Here is a 20947-nt window from a genome sequence, read left to right on the forward strand (position 1 = left end):
TGTCTGATATAATTATAAATGATAAATTAAATATAATATAATTGTTTGCTTGATGACGAAGGTTGCAACATAATTATGTAATGTCATGTCGTTGGCTGTGAGAGCAGCCCCACTGCACCCAGGCAGCGCAGCCGAGTGAACCCTTGTTGGCTGCGTCACCGCCGTCACAGTCACGAAAGGGGCTACTTAATTAATTAATCCAATCCACTTTATTTATAGAGCACATTTAAAAACAACAAAGTTTACCAAGTGCTGTACAAGTCCCACAACATAAGATTAAAAAATATATATATATATATATATATATATTATAATAAAAAAAAATTCGAAGCTTCAAATTAAAATCGAAGCTCGGCCCCGGAGTTTCGATTGCCAAAAAAAGCTTCGAAGGTCAGCCCTATAAATCACTATCACTAATTACTGATGAGTGACACCTGCAGCAAAAGGCCACACCTCCAGTTTCTGTCAGCTGGGTGAAACTAATTACAAACTATTTCCACAACACAATTTAGTCACACACTTCAAAATGATGTACACAGTATTATTCAGTTAAAAGATCCTACCCTCTCTGCTGTTATCAGAATGATTCCAACAGAGATTATCCCAAGACTGGTCAAATAGATTCCTTACCTCAGATCAGATGTTCTCCAAAAAGATTATTCCAATTCCTGATCGCTATTCCAAACATCGATCGCGTTTATTGATCCAACGCTGGGTACTGGAAACACATATTCCACGCTGTTCTGCGGCTCGGCAATGAATGGGATCGTCTCCAGTTACATACCTGACAAGTAAAATGTTGATTCCGGACTCTTTTTTTCCCATCCATTTCAGTCAGTCCAATCCAATGGGTGCAATACCATCCGGAGAGACGATAGGGGGCGGTATTTTCCCTGTTCGAGCTCAGACAGATCCCCACTGGTAACGTGAGGCTAGATTGATGAAACATTTATGGAAATCGATAATAAAAAAAATAACGCTTAAATAACAAGATTTCTCGTTCTTGGCACAAGTGTTAATGTCCCCATGGGCCGGACACATCTTCTTTAACACATTGGGTGCCACGCTCCTTCCGGGAAGTGCATAGGCTCATGCCACCCATTAACCCCATGTAATCGGTCACCTTGTTTGTAGAGCTAAACCTATATTTTATATTATAGCTATGGATCCAATATCATTGTCAATTGACAGTATGAACCTTCCGTTCATTATGCCATAAAGAAATATTTTTTCCATCGATACGTTCCCGTTTTATACCGTGGTGAATATGAGTGTTATATCTGAATGATCTGGGATAATTCCTGTGAGGCTATTTATAAGGCGCAATACTAATAACGTTAAATCCATTGGCGTTTCGTCCCTACAAATGCTACAGTTAAAAATTAAAATGCATATGATCGGTATTATGTTCCATCATGAATGCGTGAAAGGGGGGGGGGGGGTGTCATTTGTGATTAATTGATTGCCAATAACGGCATTCGTTATTACCACAATAGGTGGGGCATGGCTATGAAATCCTTGCACGATCAAGCTGAAATTGACGTCAAATTGCTCTTACCTTTGGCCGGTTGGATTCCAAAAAGAATTGTCCAATTATTTGATCCCCATCTGGTAGATCATAAGTCCATTTGGCACACGCCATAACGCTATACAGCATAATGAATCCGGAGTCCCAAAAAGTATTCCATGCGATCTGGTGAAGCCCTCGCTTCAGGCTAACAGAAAAGTCCGCCTGGAGCGTAAACAGTGTGACACCAGGTCTGCAACAGGGGTTACTGCATTCTCATGTGTAATGAAACTAGGGATGCACCGATCCGATATTGGTATCGGTATCAGCCGCCGATATCGGTAAAATAGCTGGATCTGGTATCGGTTTAAAAAAAAAACAGTGTGACACCAGGTCTGCAACAGGGGTTACTGCATTAGAAGGGCCATTCAAGGGGGGATCTCCCTTCTTAGATATCGGTGATAATAGTGTTGCAATAAAACAGGCGAACAGTTGGTAAGCATGCACTCATGTGTAATGAAACTAGGGATGCACCGATCCGATATTGGTGTCGGTATCGGCCGCCGATATCAGTAAAATAGCTGGATCGGGTATCGGTAAAAAAATATATATCAGATTTTAATCTTTTTTTAATAATAAATAAAATAAGAAATAACCATTCAGTACATTTATATCTGTGTTAATTTGTTACATTTAGTTTCACTAAGTTAGGAAAGTAATGTTTTAAGTCAAGCCTGATGTTGCCTTCCACAAAAGAATGATCCCAGTCTCTTCCACACAGTGACAGTGAGGCATACAGTTTATTAATTGAATGAATGAAGTTTATTTTCCGTCTTTGTTTACAACAAATCAAAAACACACTTGTGATCCTTTACAATTATTAAAAACAAAATATATTTTAACACATTGGGCGCCGGGGTTGTGCCCATCATTGTACCCAGTCTGCCACCGTTGAAAGCCTATGGAGATGTTTACCTTCTTTGCAGGGCTATAACTTTTTAGATTTTATTGCTATATTGACATTACTATGGCCCATTCAACATCGATTATCTATCGTTCAGGATGTGGGAACGTTATATTTTTTCATTCATACATTGTTGTGTTAACACTTTGACTGCCGGGAAACGCTTTACAGCGTCATTCCCGGCCATGCTCAAGTTGCCGAAGGACGCTGTACAGCGTCTTTAATATCAATATTTCAAAAATCTGCGATCGGATTCATATTTCCCCTCCGCTGGCCTGAGATCCACCAGGAGGACCCACTGAGCTCTCTGGCGATTCAGGAGCGCCATCTGGTGGCCGATCGGCGCAATCACCAAACAGGAAGTGCTATGGAGGTTATGCTGGTCGGCCATATTACTTCCGGGCACTCGGTTTGGCTGCCGGCACTCGCTCGTCACAATATAATAGCGATCCATTGCCAATAACTCGATAAACAACATGATTTGGACGTATATAGTATTATACAAGCTGGAAATGGTTCATCAGGATAAACATCCCATAATCGAAAACGGTCTATACCACGCTGATCGTCCAACGGCGCGAGGAAGATCCGGTGAGATTCAGCGTTATTCTTGAACGTGTTCCATATAAACTGTTATGATGAACATATGACCCACTCTGGATGAATCATCTAACGCTGCCCACGGAATTATAAACGATCCCCCGCCCATCCGGTCATCATCAGATCATACGTAGATCATTCTAGAAGTACGTCCAATTGAAATTTTTTATATCGCCCCGATTGCCATCAAACTGTATTTCATCATCAATATAATGCATTTGGGGCTATAGATCACATTCTGGAGAAAGCTGCAGAAAGAGATGAAAACATACTTATACATTAGACCAGGGGTGGGCAATTATTTTTCCCGGGGGGCCGAATGAGCAACTGAAAATATGTTGGAGGGCCGGGCCAAAATTCCAACCTCAATTATGCATAATATACATTTTATTTCTATATAAAAAGCAGTAAATGGCATTGTTTTGACCCCTGGTAAGAGTGTATGTTATTATTTGGCAATTAAAAGGTGAGGTTAGCTTTCAAAAATATAATTTATTCAAATAGAATTTATTTCCAAAATGATAAACAAAATGTGAAACATTAACAAAGGGCATGTATGAAAAAGTGCTATACAAATAAAGTTATTATTTTGAGTTTCATATACTATTGAAACAGGGATTTTCTTAGCTTTCTAAAGACATCACATCATCTTATAGCCAAAATAAACAAGACATGTCACTGAACTGTGTAAAGAAAAGTGTCCCAGTAGCCTTTTTTACTTTACATGCCTATATTAAACATTTAATGTTTTCAGAACTGTGCAAAAAAAAAGAAAAAAAATATCAAGTGTCCCATTTCACTTGTTATATTTCCACATTTTAGTGTTCTTCAGCTCTTTTTTTTTTCATTCAGTGTGATAAATCCAGTCTCTGTTGAGCTTTAACAAGTCCATCAAAGTCAGGTTGCATGTCTGAGGTGGAGATGCGAAGCACAGCTGCCAGATGTTCATCAGTGAGAGAGGATCTGTACCTGGACTTGGTAAACGTCATGACTGAGAATGTCTGTTCACATATAGGTGGATCCAAAGAGAACCAACATCTTCTGAGCATGTCTCCTCATGTTTGGAAAGTTCTCCTCCTTGAGAGCAGAGTAGAACTCTAGCAGTGATGCTGACTTAAAGTGATCTTTCAGTAGTGAATCAGACTGCAGGTCAATGAGTTCAAGCTGAACAACTATCAACACTGCAGGTAAAGGGAGAGGAAACCAGCTGCATTTCATCCTCAACCTTTTTGAAATCTTGAAAACGCCTTGAAAATTCATCATGCAGTGCTCCCAACATGGATGAGTACCTGTGCCGGTGAGCAGCTGATGGTTTGACTTCTTTCAGGGTTTTCATGTATTTGAGATTGTTGCTGCCTAGTTGCCTTGAAATTAATTGCAACTTTGTCATGAAGGCTTTCACATGGCTATGCATTTCATGAGCAAAAATGCCCTTGCCCTGCAGTTGTGTGTTCAGTAGGGATGGGTACCGTTCACATTTGAACCGATACGGTACCGGTACCTGTGAATTGATACCGGTACCCAACGGTACCTTTTTTCTGTACTTTAGTCTCTAAAAATGTAATCTACCTACCTCAGTTGTGAAAAAAGAAATCCAAACTTCAAATAACCACACTTTCCACTGTTTTCGGCTTGCCCCGACTGCTTTGTTGTTGAATCAAGTCAAATCCTAGGTAAGCGTATATTGTGCGTGTGAACGTTGACATGAAAAGAAAAAAGTTAAAAAAATAAAATAAAAAATATTAAAAAAAATATTTTTATATTTATTAAAAAAAAAAAATTATTATCATGTAATCTTTCGCGGCCGGTCAGAATCATCCCGCGGGCCGTATCCGGCCCGCGGGCCGTACAATGCCCAGGTCTGCATTAGACCATACTTTACTATGAATATGTGAATGAAAAAGTTTAACGTTGCTACACAATGAACAATACATATAGGACTTTGAATGGGCCCTAATAATGGCAATGTAGCAATAGAATTTAAAAAGTTATAGCCATGCAAAGAAGGGGTACTTCTCCATAGACAAATAGAGCCGGCAACCTATGGTATATAATGAATTTAACCCATGGCACCCATAGTGTTAATACCGTCTAGAATATAAGTGATTTTAAGGTTTTCTGCTGTAATTCCAAAAACTAGAGTTATAGGCCCTGACGCATATGATAGATTATCGATTGGTGTTTCTTTCCTATACACGCTATATTAAAAAATTCAAATGTATATTATCGGTATACATTATGCTTCATCATGCGTGAAGGAAAGGGGGGGGTGGTTGTTTATAATTCCTTGATCATCAGTAACGGCTTTATTTAGTATGGGTTGATATGTTGAGCAGATGGTTTGCAGTGAAATTAATAAACAATCGGGCTGAAAATAATGTTATATTCCTCTTACCGTTCGCCGATGAGACTGGAGGAAAAAGATCCCAATTATTTGATGTCGATCTCCTACATCTATTTCCGGTTTGTATGGCGCAATAAACGCCGAAATCATATCGATTATTGCGTTTCGAAAGCGATCGAAATGCACTACAGTGTTTGTCTGCATCCACGTAACAAGATATGACTGCCGGAGGGATTTCCTCGACGCACCGATCGCCACTTCCGGTTTTGGTGAGAGTGTAACTCGCCCGACCATCCACCAGGCGGCGGTATTGAGGCGTTACAATCTCATACAGGGTGCCACTGCAGTCCGGAGGGAGGCTGGATGAATTATGAATGCCATGGCGAAAATATTAAATATTTTCTTATTTCTCTTATAGGAGGACGCCGGGGCGTGGCCTGGTCACGTGCATGGGTGCAAATAGTTTGTTCATGAGCACAGTAGGTGCTGGGAGATAAGAGTTATCTCATTATGGCGAAGAGCGAGACGCGATTGGCCAGTATGATAATATAACTGCACACTACATCACCCCCAAGTGGAACATGGAAAGCCACCAAATATGTTTTAATGTCTGGTCACCGAATGCGTTTACAGTTTCCATCTGTTATCATGATAATAATGATATTCCAACTGTCCAGTTAAATCACATCTGTTATTTGGCATTCAATGACATGCTTTAAAAAATTATATAACGCAGAATAATAATCAACATTAGGCCTAATATCCAGGGAAGACAATTAGCCTATATTTTAAATGATGGGGGGCCCTGGCCCCAAAAAGGTTGAAACCACTGTCCAAGCAACTATAATTATTATATTATTATTGTTATTGTAACTGAGGGGTACAATTCCCTGACTGTATTGAGAGTATGGTATCATTAAACCACTACTTAGTTATGTACTTTAATTACTGGCCATACAGTACACGGTATATCTGGTGAACACCCACACAAGAATACGGCTTGACAAAGAAAGTTCTATTTAGAGGTATTTATTATTAGAGCAGCAACGGTAGGTTACAGATTGAGAATTATGATTGCGCTTGTAAGGCGAAGAACACTTAAGTAGGTCAAGAGCGTAAGTCCATGAGCATAGTAAGATGGGTATAACTGACGCCACCTGTAGCATAAGAATTACATAAGGCACACTCGTAGTCAGCTGGAGATACTAAGGGGTTCCCTCCGGTTGTAAGCCAGCAGGGTAGAGGAATGTTCGGGAGCAAAGTCTGGATCAACGCGGAATAACGAGGCTCCAGATACAGGAGCCAGTGCAGTAATCCCTTGGTCCGTAGACAAAGCAACAGCTATACTCCAGTATGCACGACAGCATGGATGAAAGCTAGCCAGCCTCTGTGGTCCTAGAGGCGGGCTCGATAGTGCTCCTCACAGGGTAGATCCCACACAGCAGTGGGGTAGACGGTTCTCTGCTCCAGCAGCCACAGTACCAAAGCAATATAATCCAGCCGGAAAAGGCTCTGCATTCGCCGGTGTAGGTTCTCCGGTGTACATATCCAACGGTTCTCGTCTAGGACTCCTCGGGTGGTGGCTCGAGTTTAGGCCGCCCAGCCTGGATAAGTGCACTAGCTAGAGTACGACGAACCGGTGGTAATGATGGTCACGGAGAACGGTAGCCGCACGATACACTATAAATAATAGACTATTACTTCACAATAGAATAAGTCGAACTCGACGATACAGCGTTAAACTCTGACACTTTAGCTATCTATTCGCACGCGGTTCTCAAGGCTCTATTTAGGGGCAAAGAGGCCCACTTCACAGCACGTTGTATCGTGGTGAAGGCTTCAACGTTTTGGACTAAGACTACTGCTGTATCCACCTGCGACGTATTTATACGTAAGGTGAATAATCTAGTGCCAACCTCAGTTCTGTCTCGTATTACTGCGCAAACCTGGACATGTTCAGACATGCCTTGGCGGTGGCTTTGAACTTGCCATTGGGGGTATGGCCGTTGGCGCCTAGGGGTCGCTGTCCAATAGGAGAACGAATATTATGGTCTGGCCTGTACCTAGGTAAAGGGATATTCCGTGTATATATACAAAGAATATACAAGGGATATCAGACGATATACAAATATTATACAATATATCTCAAGTAATAAATATATATATTCGGTTTAATCTGACCCTTTGTAACAGTTATCATATAATAATATATAATAATATAATAATAGACTACATGTTTTAAGTCTAATTAAAATAATTATCATTTATTATAATGCATCATCTACCTAGGGATGGGCGGTCAGGTGGCGTAGCGGAGATTGTGCTCGTCACCAATGCAAGAGGCTGTGGTCTCGACTCCCGGAGAGTCCATTGCCTTGGCTCTGGCTGATCGCTATACTAACTCGTTTGGCTGAGTTAGGGGGAGGGGAGCCGTGGGTGGGTACTGGGCGTTGTGGACAGCGACAGTTCGGTCGGGGTGCCTGCTCAGCGAAGGTAGGATCTGGTGAGAGGTAGTGCGGCCTCCCACACGTTACATTCTCCCAGTGAGAATGCGCGGCCAGGCTGGCTGCCGGCTGGCTGCACATGAGTTGGAGGAAAGCATGTGACAGTCTCCGGCCTCTCGGACCAACAGTAGGGGAAAGTGCGCAACAACCAGGAAGGGGGTTGGGAATTGGCATAATGACTAACAGTGGGATGGGAGAAAAAATCGGAAAAAAGGAGGAGGGGGAAAAAGATAATCTACCTAGGGATAAATCAATGTTTGGGACATGGAAATTCATAATCATGAGTTATGCATGTCAAATTGATATACATATTTGTCATCGTGTGCTATGCCTTTGGAGACCTATTTCAGAATACGCTGTGCCTAATCAGCACCGCAACTATCCATCTAATCCTGAGAACATGGCATCACGGCATTCTGTCTGAAGCTCACGGATGATGGCATTACCGAATACTTTGCTGAAATAATTCGCTAAAATAGTTCACATAAACATCATCATACTATATTGATCAATTTACAACTAAGGATTTCCTGGCAGGTAACAAGATTAGAGTTAATCTACAAATGTAACTAAGAGATTCGCTGGGATAAAGTTAAACGTTTTTAATGGATAGATACTGTTCTACAGAATAATATTATTGAGATTGACAGATAGCCGGCCTGCCAACAGTTTGCGCCTCCTGGTGGCAGATAACAGAACAGCACTTCCACAAGAAATTACATTAAGATCAACACAAGAGCACAGCGCGAGCACCACCTATTGCTGCCGGTAGAATGGAGCTAGGAAAACCTTGCTCCATCTGTATCAACAAGGACAAGGCTCGCGTCAATAAATGCTATTCTGTTTGTTTTTGGAAATATTTTGTCAGCTGGGCATAGTTTTACTGGTGTCTTTACCTGACCAGGACTCGCCCCGCCTCCCTCCACTCCCTTACGTCATCGGCCTGACGGGCGGCAGCGGCAGTGGCAAGAGCTCCATCGCGCAGCGCCTGGAGGTCCTGGGAGCGGCCCGCATCGACAGCGACCAGCTGGGCCACCACACCTACCGGCCAGGGGCGACTGCCTACCGCAGGGTGGTGGAGGAGTTCGGCTCAGGTGAGGGAGAATCTTTTGACCGTATTTCTTTTCACATACATTCGTAAAGAGTTCGATTTTTTGATGGAAAATGTTTATTTATTTTTTTTACCGTTTTAAATCACAGTATTCTCCACTTGCACAACCTGAAAGTAGGCACTTCCGGCTGACTTCCGGTTGCGAATGGTGCTTCCTGTCCCATCCAAATACATTGTTTTTAGCTACTTTTCTCCCGTTATTTAAACAACTTTGTCGTCACAGAGAGGCAATGAAACGTTTATATTATTATAGTATAGAATGTATTTAATAAGCAAACGTTTGTCAGCAGGGTTTTTGGGCTGTATTTCATGTAAAAACGTTTACTGTTAGTTTACTTGCTCACGCTAATTAAGGCTAATGCTGGCTAACAGAAGCTAGCGCCGCAAAGTATTGTTTATAGTGCATTTCTTGCCACCTTATAGCATTTGTACATTTGTATGACAGTCTATAATGCTCCTGTGAGGTTTTTCCGGACGTTTTGGTAATGATTTGCACTATAAAATCATATTTCTAAATGACAGGAAGTTGATAAACTGGCCGGAATAGCTTTGAGCTAACTATCTTTGCCGATGCATTCCATTCTAAACGTAACGTTAGTTGTTCAAAACATTACCTGTCTATATAATTTGTGCCTCAACATTAGCTTCTAACTGTAGCAGGCTGCAGCTTGCTGGCTAACGTTAGCTTCTAACTGTAGCAGGCTGCAGCTTGCTGGCTAACGTTAGCTTCTAACTGTAGCAGGCTGCAGCTTGCTGGCTAACGTTAGCTTCTAACTGTAGCAGGCTGCAGCTTGCTGGCTAACGTTGAGGAGGAGGTTGAGGTACTGGAACGCTGGTGCCAGGACAACAGCCTGCTCCTGAACATTGGCAAAACCAAGGAGCTGATCGTGGATTATAGGAGAGGACAGCAGGAGACACACACACCACTGATGATAAACGGGGCTACCGTGGACAGGGTGAGCAGCTTCAAGTACCTGGGGGTCCACATCTCAGAGGACCTGACATGGTCAACACACATAGAAACAGTAGTAAAGAAGGCGAAACAGCGTCTCTACCACCTGAGACAGTTAAGGAAGTTCAGAGTATCGGGGAAGATACTCCAGTCCTTCTACTCAGGAGCTGTAGAGAGCATCCTGACCGGAAACATCACTGCCTGGTATGGAAACAGCACGGCACAGGACAAGAAGGCCCTACAGAGAGTGGTGCGCTCAGCCGAGCGTACCACGGGTATTGCACTACCCCCCCTGCAGGTTCTATACAACAAGAGGTGCAAATCCAGAGCCTGCAGGATAATGAAAGACCCTCACCACCCCAATAACAGCCTGTTTCAGCTGCTGAGGTCAGGCAGACGCCTGCGAACCCCAGCTACTAGGACAGAGCGGCTTAGGCTCAGCTTCTTCCCCCAGGCCATCAGAGCCATGAACAATGAACATTGAGTGCTCAGAACATTGAACTGTCCACACACAAGCACACATGAACACACACACGACACGCACACTGTGCACGCTCACACACGAGCAGCCACTTAACACTTTAACATGAGCGGGCACACACTCATGTCGCACACACGCACACTTATGGCCAAAGGAAAGGACACTTTAAATTAGAATAACAGGAACAGTGTATTGCACTACCAAAGCTAACTAGCATGTCCCACATGCTCTGTAAATAACTATGTACAGATACCGAGATGTCACTCCATGTTACCTGCTACCTGTTACTGCACAATGTTGTTTTCTTCTTTTGATTCTATTATATGTACCACTGTATTGCACATCGTTGCGGGCAAGACCACCCGCATTTCATTGTATACCTGTATGCCGTGACAATTAAAACTCTTGACTTGACTTGACTTGAACGTTAGCTTCTAACTGTAGCAGGCTGCAGCTTGCTGGCTAACGTTAGCTTCTAACTGTAGCAGGCTGCAGCTTGCTGGCTAACGTTAGCTTCTAACTGTAGCAGGCTGCAGCTTGCTGGCTAACGTTAGCTTCTAACTGTAGCAGGCTGCAGCTTGCTGGCTAACGTTAGCTTCTAACTGTAGCAGGCTGCAGCTTGCTGGCTAACGTTGAGGAGGAGGTTGAGGTACTGGAACGCTGGTGCCAGGACAACAGCCTGCTCCTGAACATTGGCAAAACCAAGGAGCTGATCGTGGATTATAGGAGAGGACAGCAGGAGACACACACACCACTGATGATAAACGGGGCTACCGTGGACAGGGTGAGCAGCTTCAAGTACCTGGGGGTCCACATCTCAGAGGACCTGACATGGTCAACACACATAGAAACAGTAGTAAAGAAGGCGAAACAGCGTCTCTACCACCTGAGACAGTTAAGGAAGTTCAGAGTATCGGGGAAGATACTCCAGTCCTTCTACTCAGGAGCTGTAGAGAGCATCCTGACCGGAAACATCACTGCCTGGTATGGAAACAGCACGGCACAGGACAAGAAGGCCCTACAGAGAGTGGTGCGCTCAGCCGAGCGTACCACGGGTATTGCACTACCCCCCCTGCAGGTTCTATACAACAAGAGGTGCAAATCCAGAGCCTGCAGGATAATGAAAGACCCTCACCACCCCAATAACAGCCTGTTTCAGCTGCTGAGGTCAGGCAGACGCCTGCGAACCCCAGCTACTAGGACAGAGCGGCTTAGGCTCAGCTTCTTCCCCCAGGCCATCAGAGCCATGAACAATGAACATTGAGTGCTCAGAACATTGAACTGTCCACACACAAGCACACATGAACACACACACGACACGCACACTGTGCACGCTCACACACGAGCAGCCACTTAACACTTTAACATGAGCGGGCACACACTCATGTCGCACACACGCACACTTATGGCCAAAGGAAAGGACACTTTAAATTAGAATAACAGGAACAGTGTATTGCACTACCAAAGCTAACTAGCATGTCCCACATGCTCTGTAAATAACTATGTACAGATACCGAGATGTCACTCCATGTTACCTGCTACCTGTTACTGCACAATGTTGTTTTCTTCTTTTGATTCTATTATATGTACCACTGTATTGCACATCGTTGCGGGCAAGACCACCCTGTCTAATAACAACATTACCTGTCTATATAACGTTGAGGAACAAATTATATAGACGGGTAATGTTTTGAACAACTAACGTTACGTTTAGAATGGAATGCATCGGCAAAGATCGTTAGCTCAAAGCTATTCCGGACAGTTTATCAACTTCCTGTCATTTAGAAATATGATTTTATAGTGAAAATCATTACCAAAACGTCCGGAAAAACCTCACGGGAGCATTATAGACTGTCATACAAATGTACAAATGCTATAAGGTGGCAAGAAATGCACTATAAACAATACTTTGCGGTGTCGTTTCTTGCGCTAGCTTCTGTTAGCCAGCATTAGCCTTAATTAGCTTGAGCAAGTAAACTAACAGTAAACGTTTTTACAGGAAATACAGCCCAAAAACCCTGCTGACAAACGTTTGCTTATTAAATACATTCTATACTATAATAATACAAACGTTTCATTACCTCTCTGTGACGACAAAGTTGTTTAAATAACGGGAGAAAAGTAGCTAAAAACAATGTATTTGGATCGGACAGGAAGTACCATTCGCAACCGGAAGTCAGCCGGAAGTGCCTACTTTCAGGTTGTGAAAGTGGAGAATAGGCTTGTTTTACTCCAGTGTTGACAAACATCACAAGCCTTTTACAGCCAGTACAATTAAAACATCATATTTACCTTTTGTCTACCCTTTTATTCTCTCTTTTTCTTATTATAAATTTTTTATAATCTTTTTTTTTTTTTACATTTGAATCACTGATTGGGCCTTTAACCACATGGTGACCAGGAGCCTGGCTGGACCTGGGAAGCACGTTGAAACATTGGGGATCTTTGCATTGGAGCAAACAAAATGCAGTGCTTTATCACGTAAAGATGAAGATGCATTCCTTCCAATGATGAAGAGTTTGTTGATGTTTTCTTGTCGTAATTTTCAGACATCCTGAATGAAGACAAAACTATCAACCGGCGAGCACTAGGAGGGAAGGTTTTTGGAAACAAGGTAGGGCTGGACGGTATGGTCTAAAATGTATATCACGGTATAATTTGAAGCATAGACGGTAACGGTACATAATATATCACGGTATATTCATTTATCTTAAAATGTATATAAATGCTTCTGAAGGGGTAAAACACTGGCAGCTATTACTGTACTCTCGTATTACTAGGACATATTTCACATAGTACAGAGGTATTTTAAAGGGGAACTATCTTATAAATGGCCTTTTTGAGTGTTTAGCATTGTTTCCTAGCTATGTGAACTTATATTAATATGATCTATGTCTCTAATTCTCATATTGGCGCATTCTTCCAATTCTCCTCTCACAATATTCACCCTCACTGAACTGAGTCATCTGAAAATGTGATGATTTGTGATGTCAGAAAGACACCGCTGCATGTTAATGTGGCTGTGTGGCATCAGGTACAAGATGAGCTGCACACAGTGGTTGGAGCCCAGGCTCAAAACGGCTCGAGATCTTGAGGTAGAAAAATGCTGTTTTTGAGGACTTGATTAGAAATACAAAACAATGAATAAAAAAATAAAAAATATTACAGAGGTGTTCCATAGACTCACAGGAATTGTGTAAAAGTGCCCAAATAGTGAAAGAAATAGTAAAATAGTTCCCCTTTAAGAACATTTATTAATGCAAAACCTTTTCTCAAGTTACTTCCATCTCTGAAAAACACTTTTTTCATGAAATACAATCAAATCAAGTGGCACAAAGTGAAAATAAAAACTACCGCAGGACAGGAGGTTTCTTTCCCTCAAACAACTCAAACACAATAAAACTCCAACATAACTTAACTTTAGTGTACATGTTTGACAATGTAGAGAGAGAGCGAGAGAGCGTGATGTAATAGGTTTGAGTTTGAGCGTCCTAAGTTGCCGTAGTTGATGTCACACCAGGATGCCATTGTCAACACAGAGTTGGAAACGAGAGCAGCCCGATGGATAAAGCGATATAAAGAAACGAATAGCCAATAAATGTGAAGTTATCTTTGAACCTCTTGTCAAGCCTCGTCAATATACCCCCCCCCCCCCCCCCCTTTCCTCACTAATGAAACCGGTGCCGCGGCGTCACGTTAGAACGTTAGCTTAGTGGCTAACGTTAGCCCGTTGCTGTGCTAAAGCAAGTCTCCTCTCAGCCTCATTAGCCAAATTGAAATGCCCAAACTATATGGCAAGGTCCGTGAGCAAGTGGAGAAAAACTCAGTACAATTAAACAATATGCAACAACCACTGCAAACGTCGAGTGAATCGTCAAGTAATGTTAACGTCATTGCTACTACTGTGACTAGCTGCTCTAGTCTACCGGTGACAAGGTATGAAGGTAGAGTCAAAATCCATATCGTAGCGCAAATTCATACCGTTTATACCGTCCACCCCTAAAACAAGGTAATGCACCTTGGGGATGATGAGCACTAGAAGCAGGGTTTGCACAAGGTCCTTGAAGTGCTTAAAGTGCTTGATTTTTTACAAAGAAAAATCAAGGCCTGGAATTCCTTGAAAACAACAAAAAAAATTACAAAGTGCTTAAAAAGTCATTTTTTTATCCACTTTTTCTCCTCCTTTTTCTATTTTTCTCCCATCCCAATTTCGCCTTGCCAATTCTCCCTTCAATTCTCCCCTCCCCTGTCTTGCACGTTGCTAGACCATGCATCCCACTGGTCGGCTGCAATGTGGACGAAGCCTTGCATCACGTGTCCCCTCCGGTACACGAGGAGGCAGCCGTCGCATCTTTTCACCTGTACAGCGCGATCTCTCAGTGGCGAGGAGTAACGCGTGGGAGGCTCACGCTGCCCCCGTTGCTTCCTGATTCTGCTGTACAGGCGCACCAACCGACCTGTAGGAGTCGCTGTCCACAACGTCCAATCCCCACCCACCAGCTTTCCCACCCCTAACACTGCCAATTGTGTTAGTATGAACGACCAGCCAAGCTGGTAGCAACGCCGAGAGCTGGGCTCGAACCCAGCATCTCCTGCGTTAGTGGGGAGCGCCTTGCCACTAAATTCAAATCAACCATTTGCATTGAAAGTTTTGTTCATCCATGATAAAAAAATAATCAGAATCAAGAAATAAGTGTAACTAATTGTCGGAAATTGGTTTTAAGCCATAAATATTGGATCAGATTTATATATATAAAAAGAAAAAAAGCAGCATTTTTTTTGATCAAATATATATATATTTTTTTTTTACATGAAACAAAACATATCACAATACAATAATAATAATACATAAAAAGACTTCCCAGGACAATAACTTAACACCACATGACAAGACAATAACTGAGACAGACTGTACAGTGATCATCCTACATGGACACTCGGTCGTTCTCCCCCCCCCCCCCCCCCCCCCCGCTCACACACGGACCTCAACGTGAGTCACACTCACAATACATTATTCAGTAATAAAAAAAAGATACCAAAACAAAAATTTCCAAACTTATATGCGTTCTTTTAACTTTGCCACTGCAGCCAACCAAATTGCGATATTAGATTCCTTAACCCCTGTAACACGTGCCGTGGATATCTCCAAATAGATCACATCAAGGTAGGTGAGAAACCATACCTTCGGGCAGAGTTTGTCTGGGTGAAACCAACGTGAGGCAATACAAAAATTTGCGGCTGGGAGGCCGGCCAAAATGAGTCTTTTCACCTGTATAGAGGTCGGTAATTGAGAGAGATCATTCAATAACAATACAGAAGGAGATACAGGTATGGTCAAAGAGAAAATGTCTGAGAGCTGAGATGTAACATTTTCCCAAAAAATCACAACAGGAGGGCATTCCCAGTACATATGCATAAATGTACCTGTGGCACCGTTTGGACACAAGGTACATAGAGTGTCAGGTCTGAGACCCATTCAATTCAATCGTCTAGGGGTTAAATAAGTCCTGTGAATAAAATGTTGATGAATCTGTTGGTGATCTGGGTTGTGTGAGGATAACCGAACATTTTCCCAGACTGCATCCCAATCAAAATCTACCTCCAACTCCGGGACATCCTTTCTCCAAATCGTATCCAGGGGGAGGTCTTTATACGAGGACATGAGTAAATGGCGATAAAAGTCAGAAACGAAGCCTCTCGATGTCTCTTTGTCATAAAAGAATTTGTGAAAGCGGTGATGCACTAGTGGAGTGTCCCATGGAACGCCATGAGCCTTCAGAGCTGCTCTTATTTGTAAATAAAAGAAAAAGGAGGTTCCGGGGAGATCATATCCGTTGGATAGATCCTGGAAAGAGGGGAGACCAGAGTTATCGAAGATATCCCCCAACGTGTGGATGCCTTTCTTTTCCCATCTAGGGTACCTAATAGGTTGTTGTCCAATAAGGAGAAGATTGTTATTAAATAGAGGGGAATGCGTGTGCCATTGATGGCGGTTAGTACCCACTTTCTGAGTGTCACACCAAGTCTGGATCACGTGTGATAAGGGGGCCAAATCATAATTTACATTGTTTAATTGATATGTTGGTATACACAATATCCTGAAGTCTATATGGGGACACCAACTTCTCCTCCAATGGTCGCCAAGATACAGCTGCTTGAGCGTCAAACCAAGTGATCAGAGGTCTCGGAGAGAAAGCTTGAAAATAATATTTAAAGTCTGGAAATGCTAAGCCCCCATCGAGTTTACTCCTTTGGGCAGTTGATCTCTTCAAGCGCGGGCGTTTATTGTTCCAAACGAATTTATATGAGGCAGAGTGCAATTTCTGCCAGTAACCAACAGGAGGAGGTAACGGGAGCATGGAGCTGATAAAGTTAATTCTGGGTAAAATATTCATTTTAATTGACGCACAGGCCTGTAATGCATTTTTTTATTTGGACCATCTGTTGAAGTCATTCGTAATCCTGTCACCCAAGCTGGAGTAATTATACCTTACCATCTGGCTAATAGTGGGGAATATTTCAATCCCGAGACATTTAAAGTGCTCCACCATTAAGTTTGCCGGTAGGATGGTAGCCTTCGCAGGCTCATTAAGTGGAAGAAAAGCAGATTTTTGCCAGTTGATCTTAAAGCCGGACAGGCTGCCAAATTCACCTATCACGCCGAGCAGATGAGGTAGAGAGACGGAGGGATTCTGCATAAACAGGAGTACATCATCTGCGTATAAGCTAATATGGTGATGTGTGCCCTGAATTGAAATAGGAGATATAATTTGGGATTGTCTTATGTATTGAGCTAGAGGTTCGAGGGATAAAGCGAAAAGTCCGGGACTAAGAGGACAACCCTGTCTAGAAGAGCACGAGACGGAGAAGAGTGGCGAGCAGAACTTTCCCGTTAAGATCATGGCCGAAGGCCCTGTGTATAGAACTTTGATATGAATGAAACCCTCACCCAACCCCATCCTTCTAAGAACTGCCCATAAGTAAGACCACTCCAATCTGTCAAATGCCTTCATTGCGTCCAAGGACATGACCGCTGTAGGGACTGCAACATCCTTGCTGGCATTAATCACGTGCAGTAACCGTCTGATGTAAGTAACCAGGCGGCCTCTTATGAAGCCGGTCTGATCAGGGTGAACTAGAGATGTCATGTGCTTTTGAAGTCGGGTGGCTAGAACCTTGGCATATAGCTTAAGATCGGCTCCGAGGAGACTTAGGGGCCTGTAGCTGCCACATTCGGTGGGGTCCTTATCCTTCTTGAGTAAAACAGATATAAGCGCCATATTGACATCTCTAGAAAAATTGTGTAAAATCATTGAGAGTAATAAGGGACCGAGTACATCCCAGAATGCAAGATAGAGTTCCGGTGGAATGCCGTCCCATCCGGGAGCCTTGCCCCGTTGCATATCCGCAATCGCCTCTCTAAGTTCAACCAGCGTGATAGGTGCAGCTAACAGCCTAGCACTATCTTCTGAGATCTGTGGTAGGTTGATTTGATCAAGAAAATCCTCCAGCTTGGTATGATCAAAGACCACCTCTGACTTGTACAGGTTGGAATAAAAAGAGAGAAATGTACCATTAATCTTTTTGGGGTTGGTGGTTACCTCCCCCTGTTGGTTCTTAATGGGAGGGATATCCGCAAATTGCTCACTGGCACGTATCTTCATAGCTAGTAGGTGACTAGGCCTGGAGCCTAGTCAGTGAGCTTCTCTTTAAATTGCAAGTTAAACTCCGTTTTTCAGAAGTAAGTGTTGAGTTAAAACGCCATCTAGGGGCACGGGATGTTATTTTACTGAGTGAACCTTTGAGGAGGATACCTTTGTGGTCTGAAAGTGCTATGGGCAATAAGTCAACATCAAAGCTATCAAAGAGATGTGGGGAAGAAAAAACATAATCAATTCTGGAAGAGGTCTTATGTCTCGACGAGAAGAAGGAGTAATCCCTCGCGGATGGGTTGAGCGAACGCCACATATCAATTACCCCTGTGTCCTTAGACCAGGCCTGTAGGGCTGTGGTAGCTTGCTTCTGATCAGAGTTTTCCACGTGATTGGATCTATTAATCAATGGATCCCAAACTGCATTAAAATCAGCTCCTACTATTAATGAGTAATCAGGTAGTTTCAACATAGCTGAAGTTAGTACAGCATAAAAGTTAGTGTCATACAAATTAGGGGCGTATGCAGAAATCAGCGCAATTTTCCGGTTAGAGCATTCTATTTTAGCAATAGTAATTCGACCATTTGCATCAGACCACACATCTAACAGTTTAATATTCAAATTTGTCTTCGCTATTATGGCTACCCCTCGGGCCTTGGTGCTAAAAGAAGAAGAACTTGTGTTATGATAAAATCTATTTGCCAATTTTGCGTTATCCGCCAATAAAAGATGCGTTTCACTCAGTAAAGCCAGATCCACTTGCTTCCTTTTTAGCCACGTAGTACACTTGTGCGTTTATGCGGTATATTGAGACCCCCTGTATTCCAGATCAGGGTATTCAAATTAGCCAAAAAGTCTAAAAAGGATGCAGTCTGATTGAATGTCGTTTGGAGTAGAACACTATAATAGATACATATTCACTTGTTAAGGTTCTATTGAGTACCGAGTGTGAGCGTGAATACAAAAATAAAACAGAGCGAGTCGACTGGAAAGAAAAACAAAAAACAACACAATCCCCCATTCCCCCCCCCCCCCACTTCTATAACTTCTCCTATCCGGAGATTAAGCTGCATCCCACCTGGTCGATTGCAAACTAAAACGCAAACAGCCAGGTAAAAAGCAGACTTCCTTCTCAGTGGCTACACGCCACACTCCCACAACAATAACAAAAAAAATTTAATGCCTCTTAAAGGTAGAAGAAAATAATAATAATCACAATAATAATAATAATTATTATTATTAAACCGTAGGGGTTTGATTGAGTTTAAACAAAGAGTCCTAGAGCAGGATCAATAGTAATGTTAAGATAGAGATACATAAACATATATGCAAATACACACACACACACATACAACTGAATGATAGCAGAATGATAACAAGTGGGCAGCACATCCTGCAAACTGGGGAGGGCGCAACATTGACTATTAGTCTGTTATTTCTTAAAGTTCGTTCTTAAAACTCAGAGCAGAGGGTACCTGCCAATGTACAGTTTCCTCTCCCTCAAATGTATGTATTCTCTTCTTGAAACTCTGTCTGTAAATAAACAGCACTGAATATGTGTATATCCTGCATGTCATAAATGTATGGATGCAATAGCACTGTATATCTGCATGACACAAATGTTATGAATTGAAATTGAAAATGAAAATGGGGGACCCTGATGTAAACAAGACCAAAGTTTTTCCTCTGGTCTGCATCCCCTCAACAACTGTGTATTGAGCCACACTGCATTGTACCCATTCTGCAATCTGTCAGAAAAACGTCCAATCAATCAAACCTTTGCCTGCAGCTTGGGGGTAGTGCAATTAGTCTGCCGCACCGGGTGGGGGCGATGTGCATGAGTTTGTCCGCCATCACAGCGAGTTCAGAGTTCAACATGTAGATGGGCAGATAGTGACGCGTCTGATCGCCGACGCAGCCAGGTGCTGGGCATGACGTTTAACGATAGTGTAAGAACATGGCCAATGAAATTACAAGACCCCATTCATGAAATAAGTAAGCAGAAGCATCTCGGCGGCGGTCATAAACATGACGATAAATCCGCGTCACACACAAGACCAATACAAAATAGAAATCATATCGATAAGCATAAGCATAAGAGTAAACAAAATGCACAATTTGCTTGGAGACTGCGACCATAGCGTCAGCACCCCGATAAACTGTGGAAACTATATAAACAACAAAAAGAGTAAATAAGGGGCGATGTTCCTGAGCGACACACAATGTCCCAACATCACCCATCTAAGCACGGAGATATAGACAGACAGTCGTGATGTTTAGTGTGTTACCCAAAGTAAACATGGATAGGATAAATCCGTGTCACGCACAAGAGCAATACAAAATATAAATAATATCGATAAGCATAGCTCAGAGTAAATACAAATGTACAATTTACTTGAAACTGAGAGCATAGCGCTAGTACCTCGGCAAATAGCAGATACAACTATCCATGTAACGATATAAACAAAACGAGCAAACAAGTAAATGAGAGAAGAGGCTCCCCAGCGACATATGTCCCAACTTTAGCCATCTAAGGACGAAAACACGGAGATATAGCTATAGACTCGTGGTGCTCTGTGTGTTACCCAAAGTAAGCGACCCTCTCTTCTTCCGAGCCTCCCGAATAATAGTCTCCTTGGTTCTGAAGCGGTGTAGGCAGGCGATCATCGCCCTGGGCCTGGAGCCGGGGGCTGGTCTGCGCCCTGTGGCAGCGATCAAGTTCGGGTGGTGTAGCAAGCACTTCCTTGCCCAGAATTTCCACCAGCACCTCGGCAAAAAAATCATTGGGTCGGTCACTTTGAATAGACTCGTCTAGTCCTATTATTCGTATG

General features: G+C 42.7%; 1 protein-coding gene across 1 annotated transcript in view; it reads left to right on the forward strand.

Moving 5' to 3' along the window:
* The window catches only part of coasy (CoA synthase), a 68156-nt gene that overhangs the window by 35251 nt on the left and 11958 nt on the right, over positions 1-20947 (forward strand). Inside the window, exons 5-6 of the mRNA XM_084322713.1 lie at positions 8824-9013; positions 13013-13077. Coding sequence (XP_084178839.1) covers positions 8824-9013; positions 13013-13077 — 255 coding nt within the window. The remainder of the gene's footprint in view (positions 1-8823; positions 9014-13012; positions 13078-20947) is intronic.

This window comes from Notolepis coatsorum, assembly GCF_963971535.1.
Source record: "Notolepis coatsorum genome assembly, chromosome: 10".
NCBI lineage: Eukaryota > Metazoa > Chordata > Actinopteri > Aulopiformes > Paralepididae > Notolepis > Notolepis coatsorum.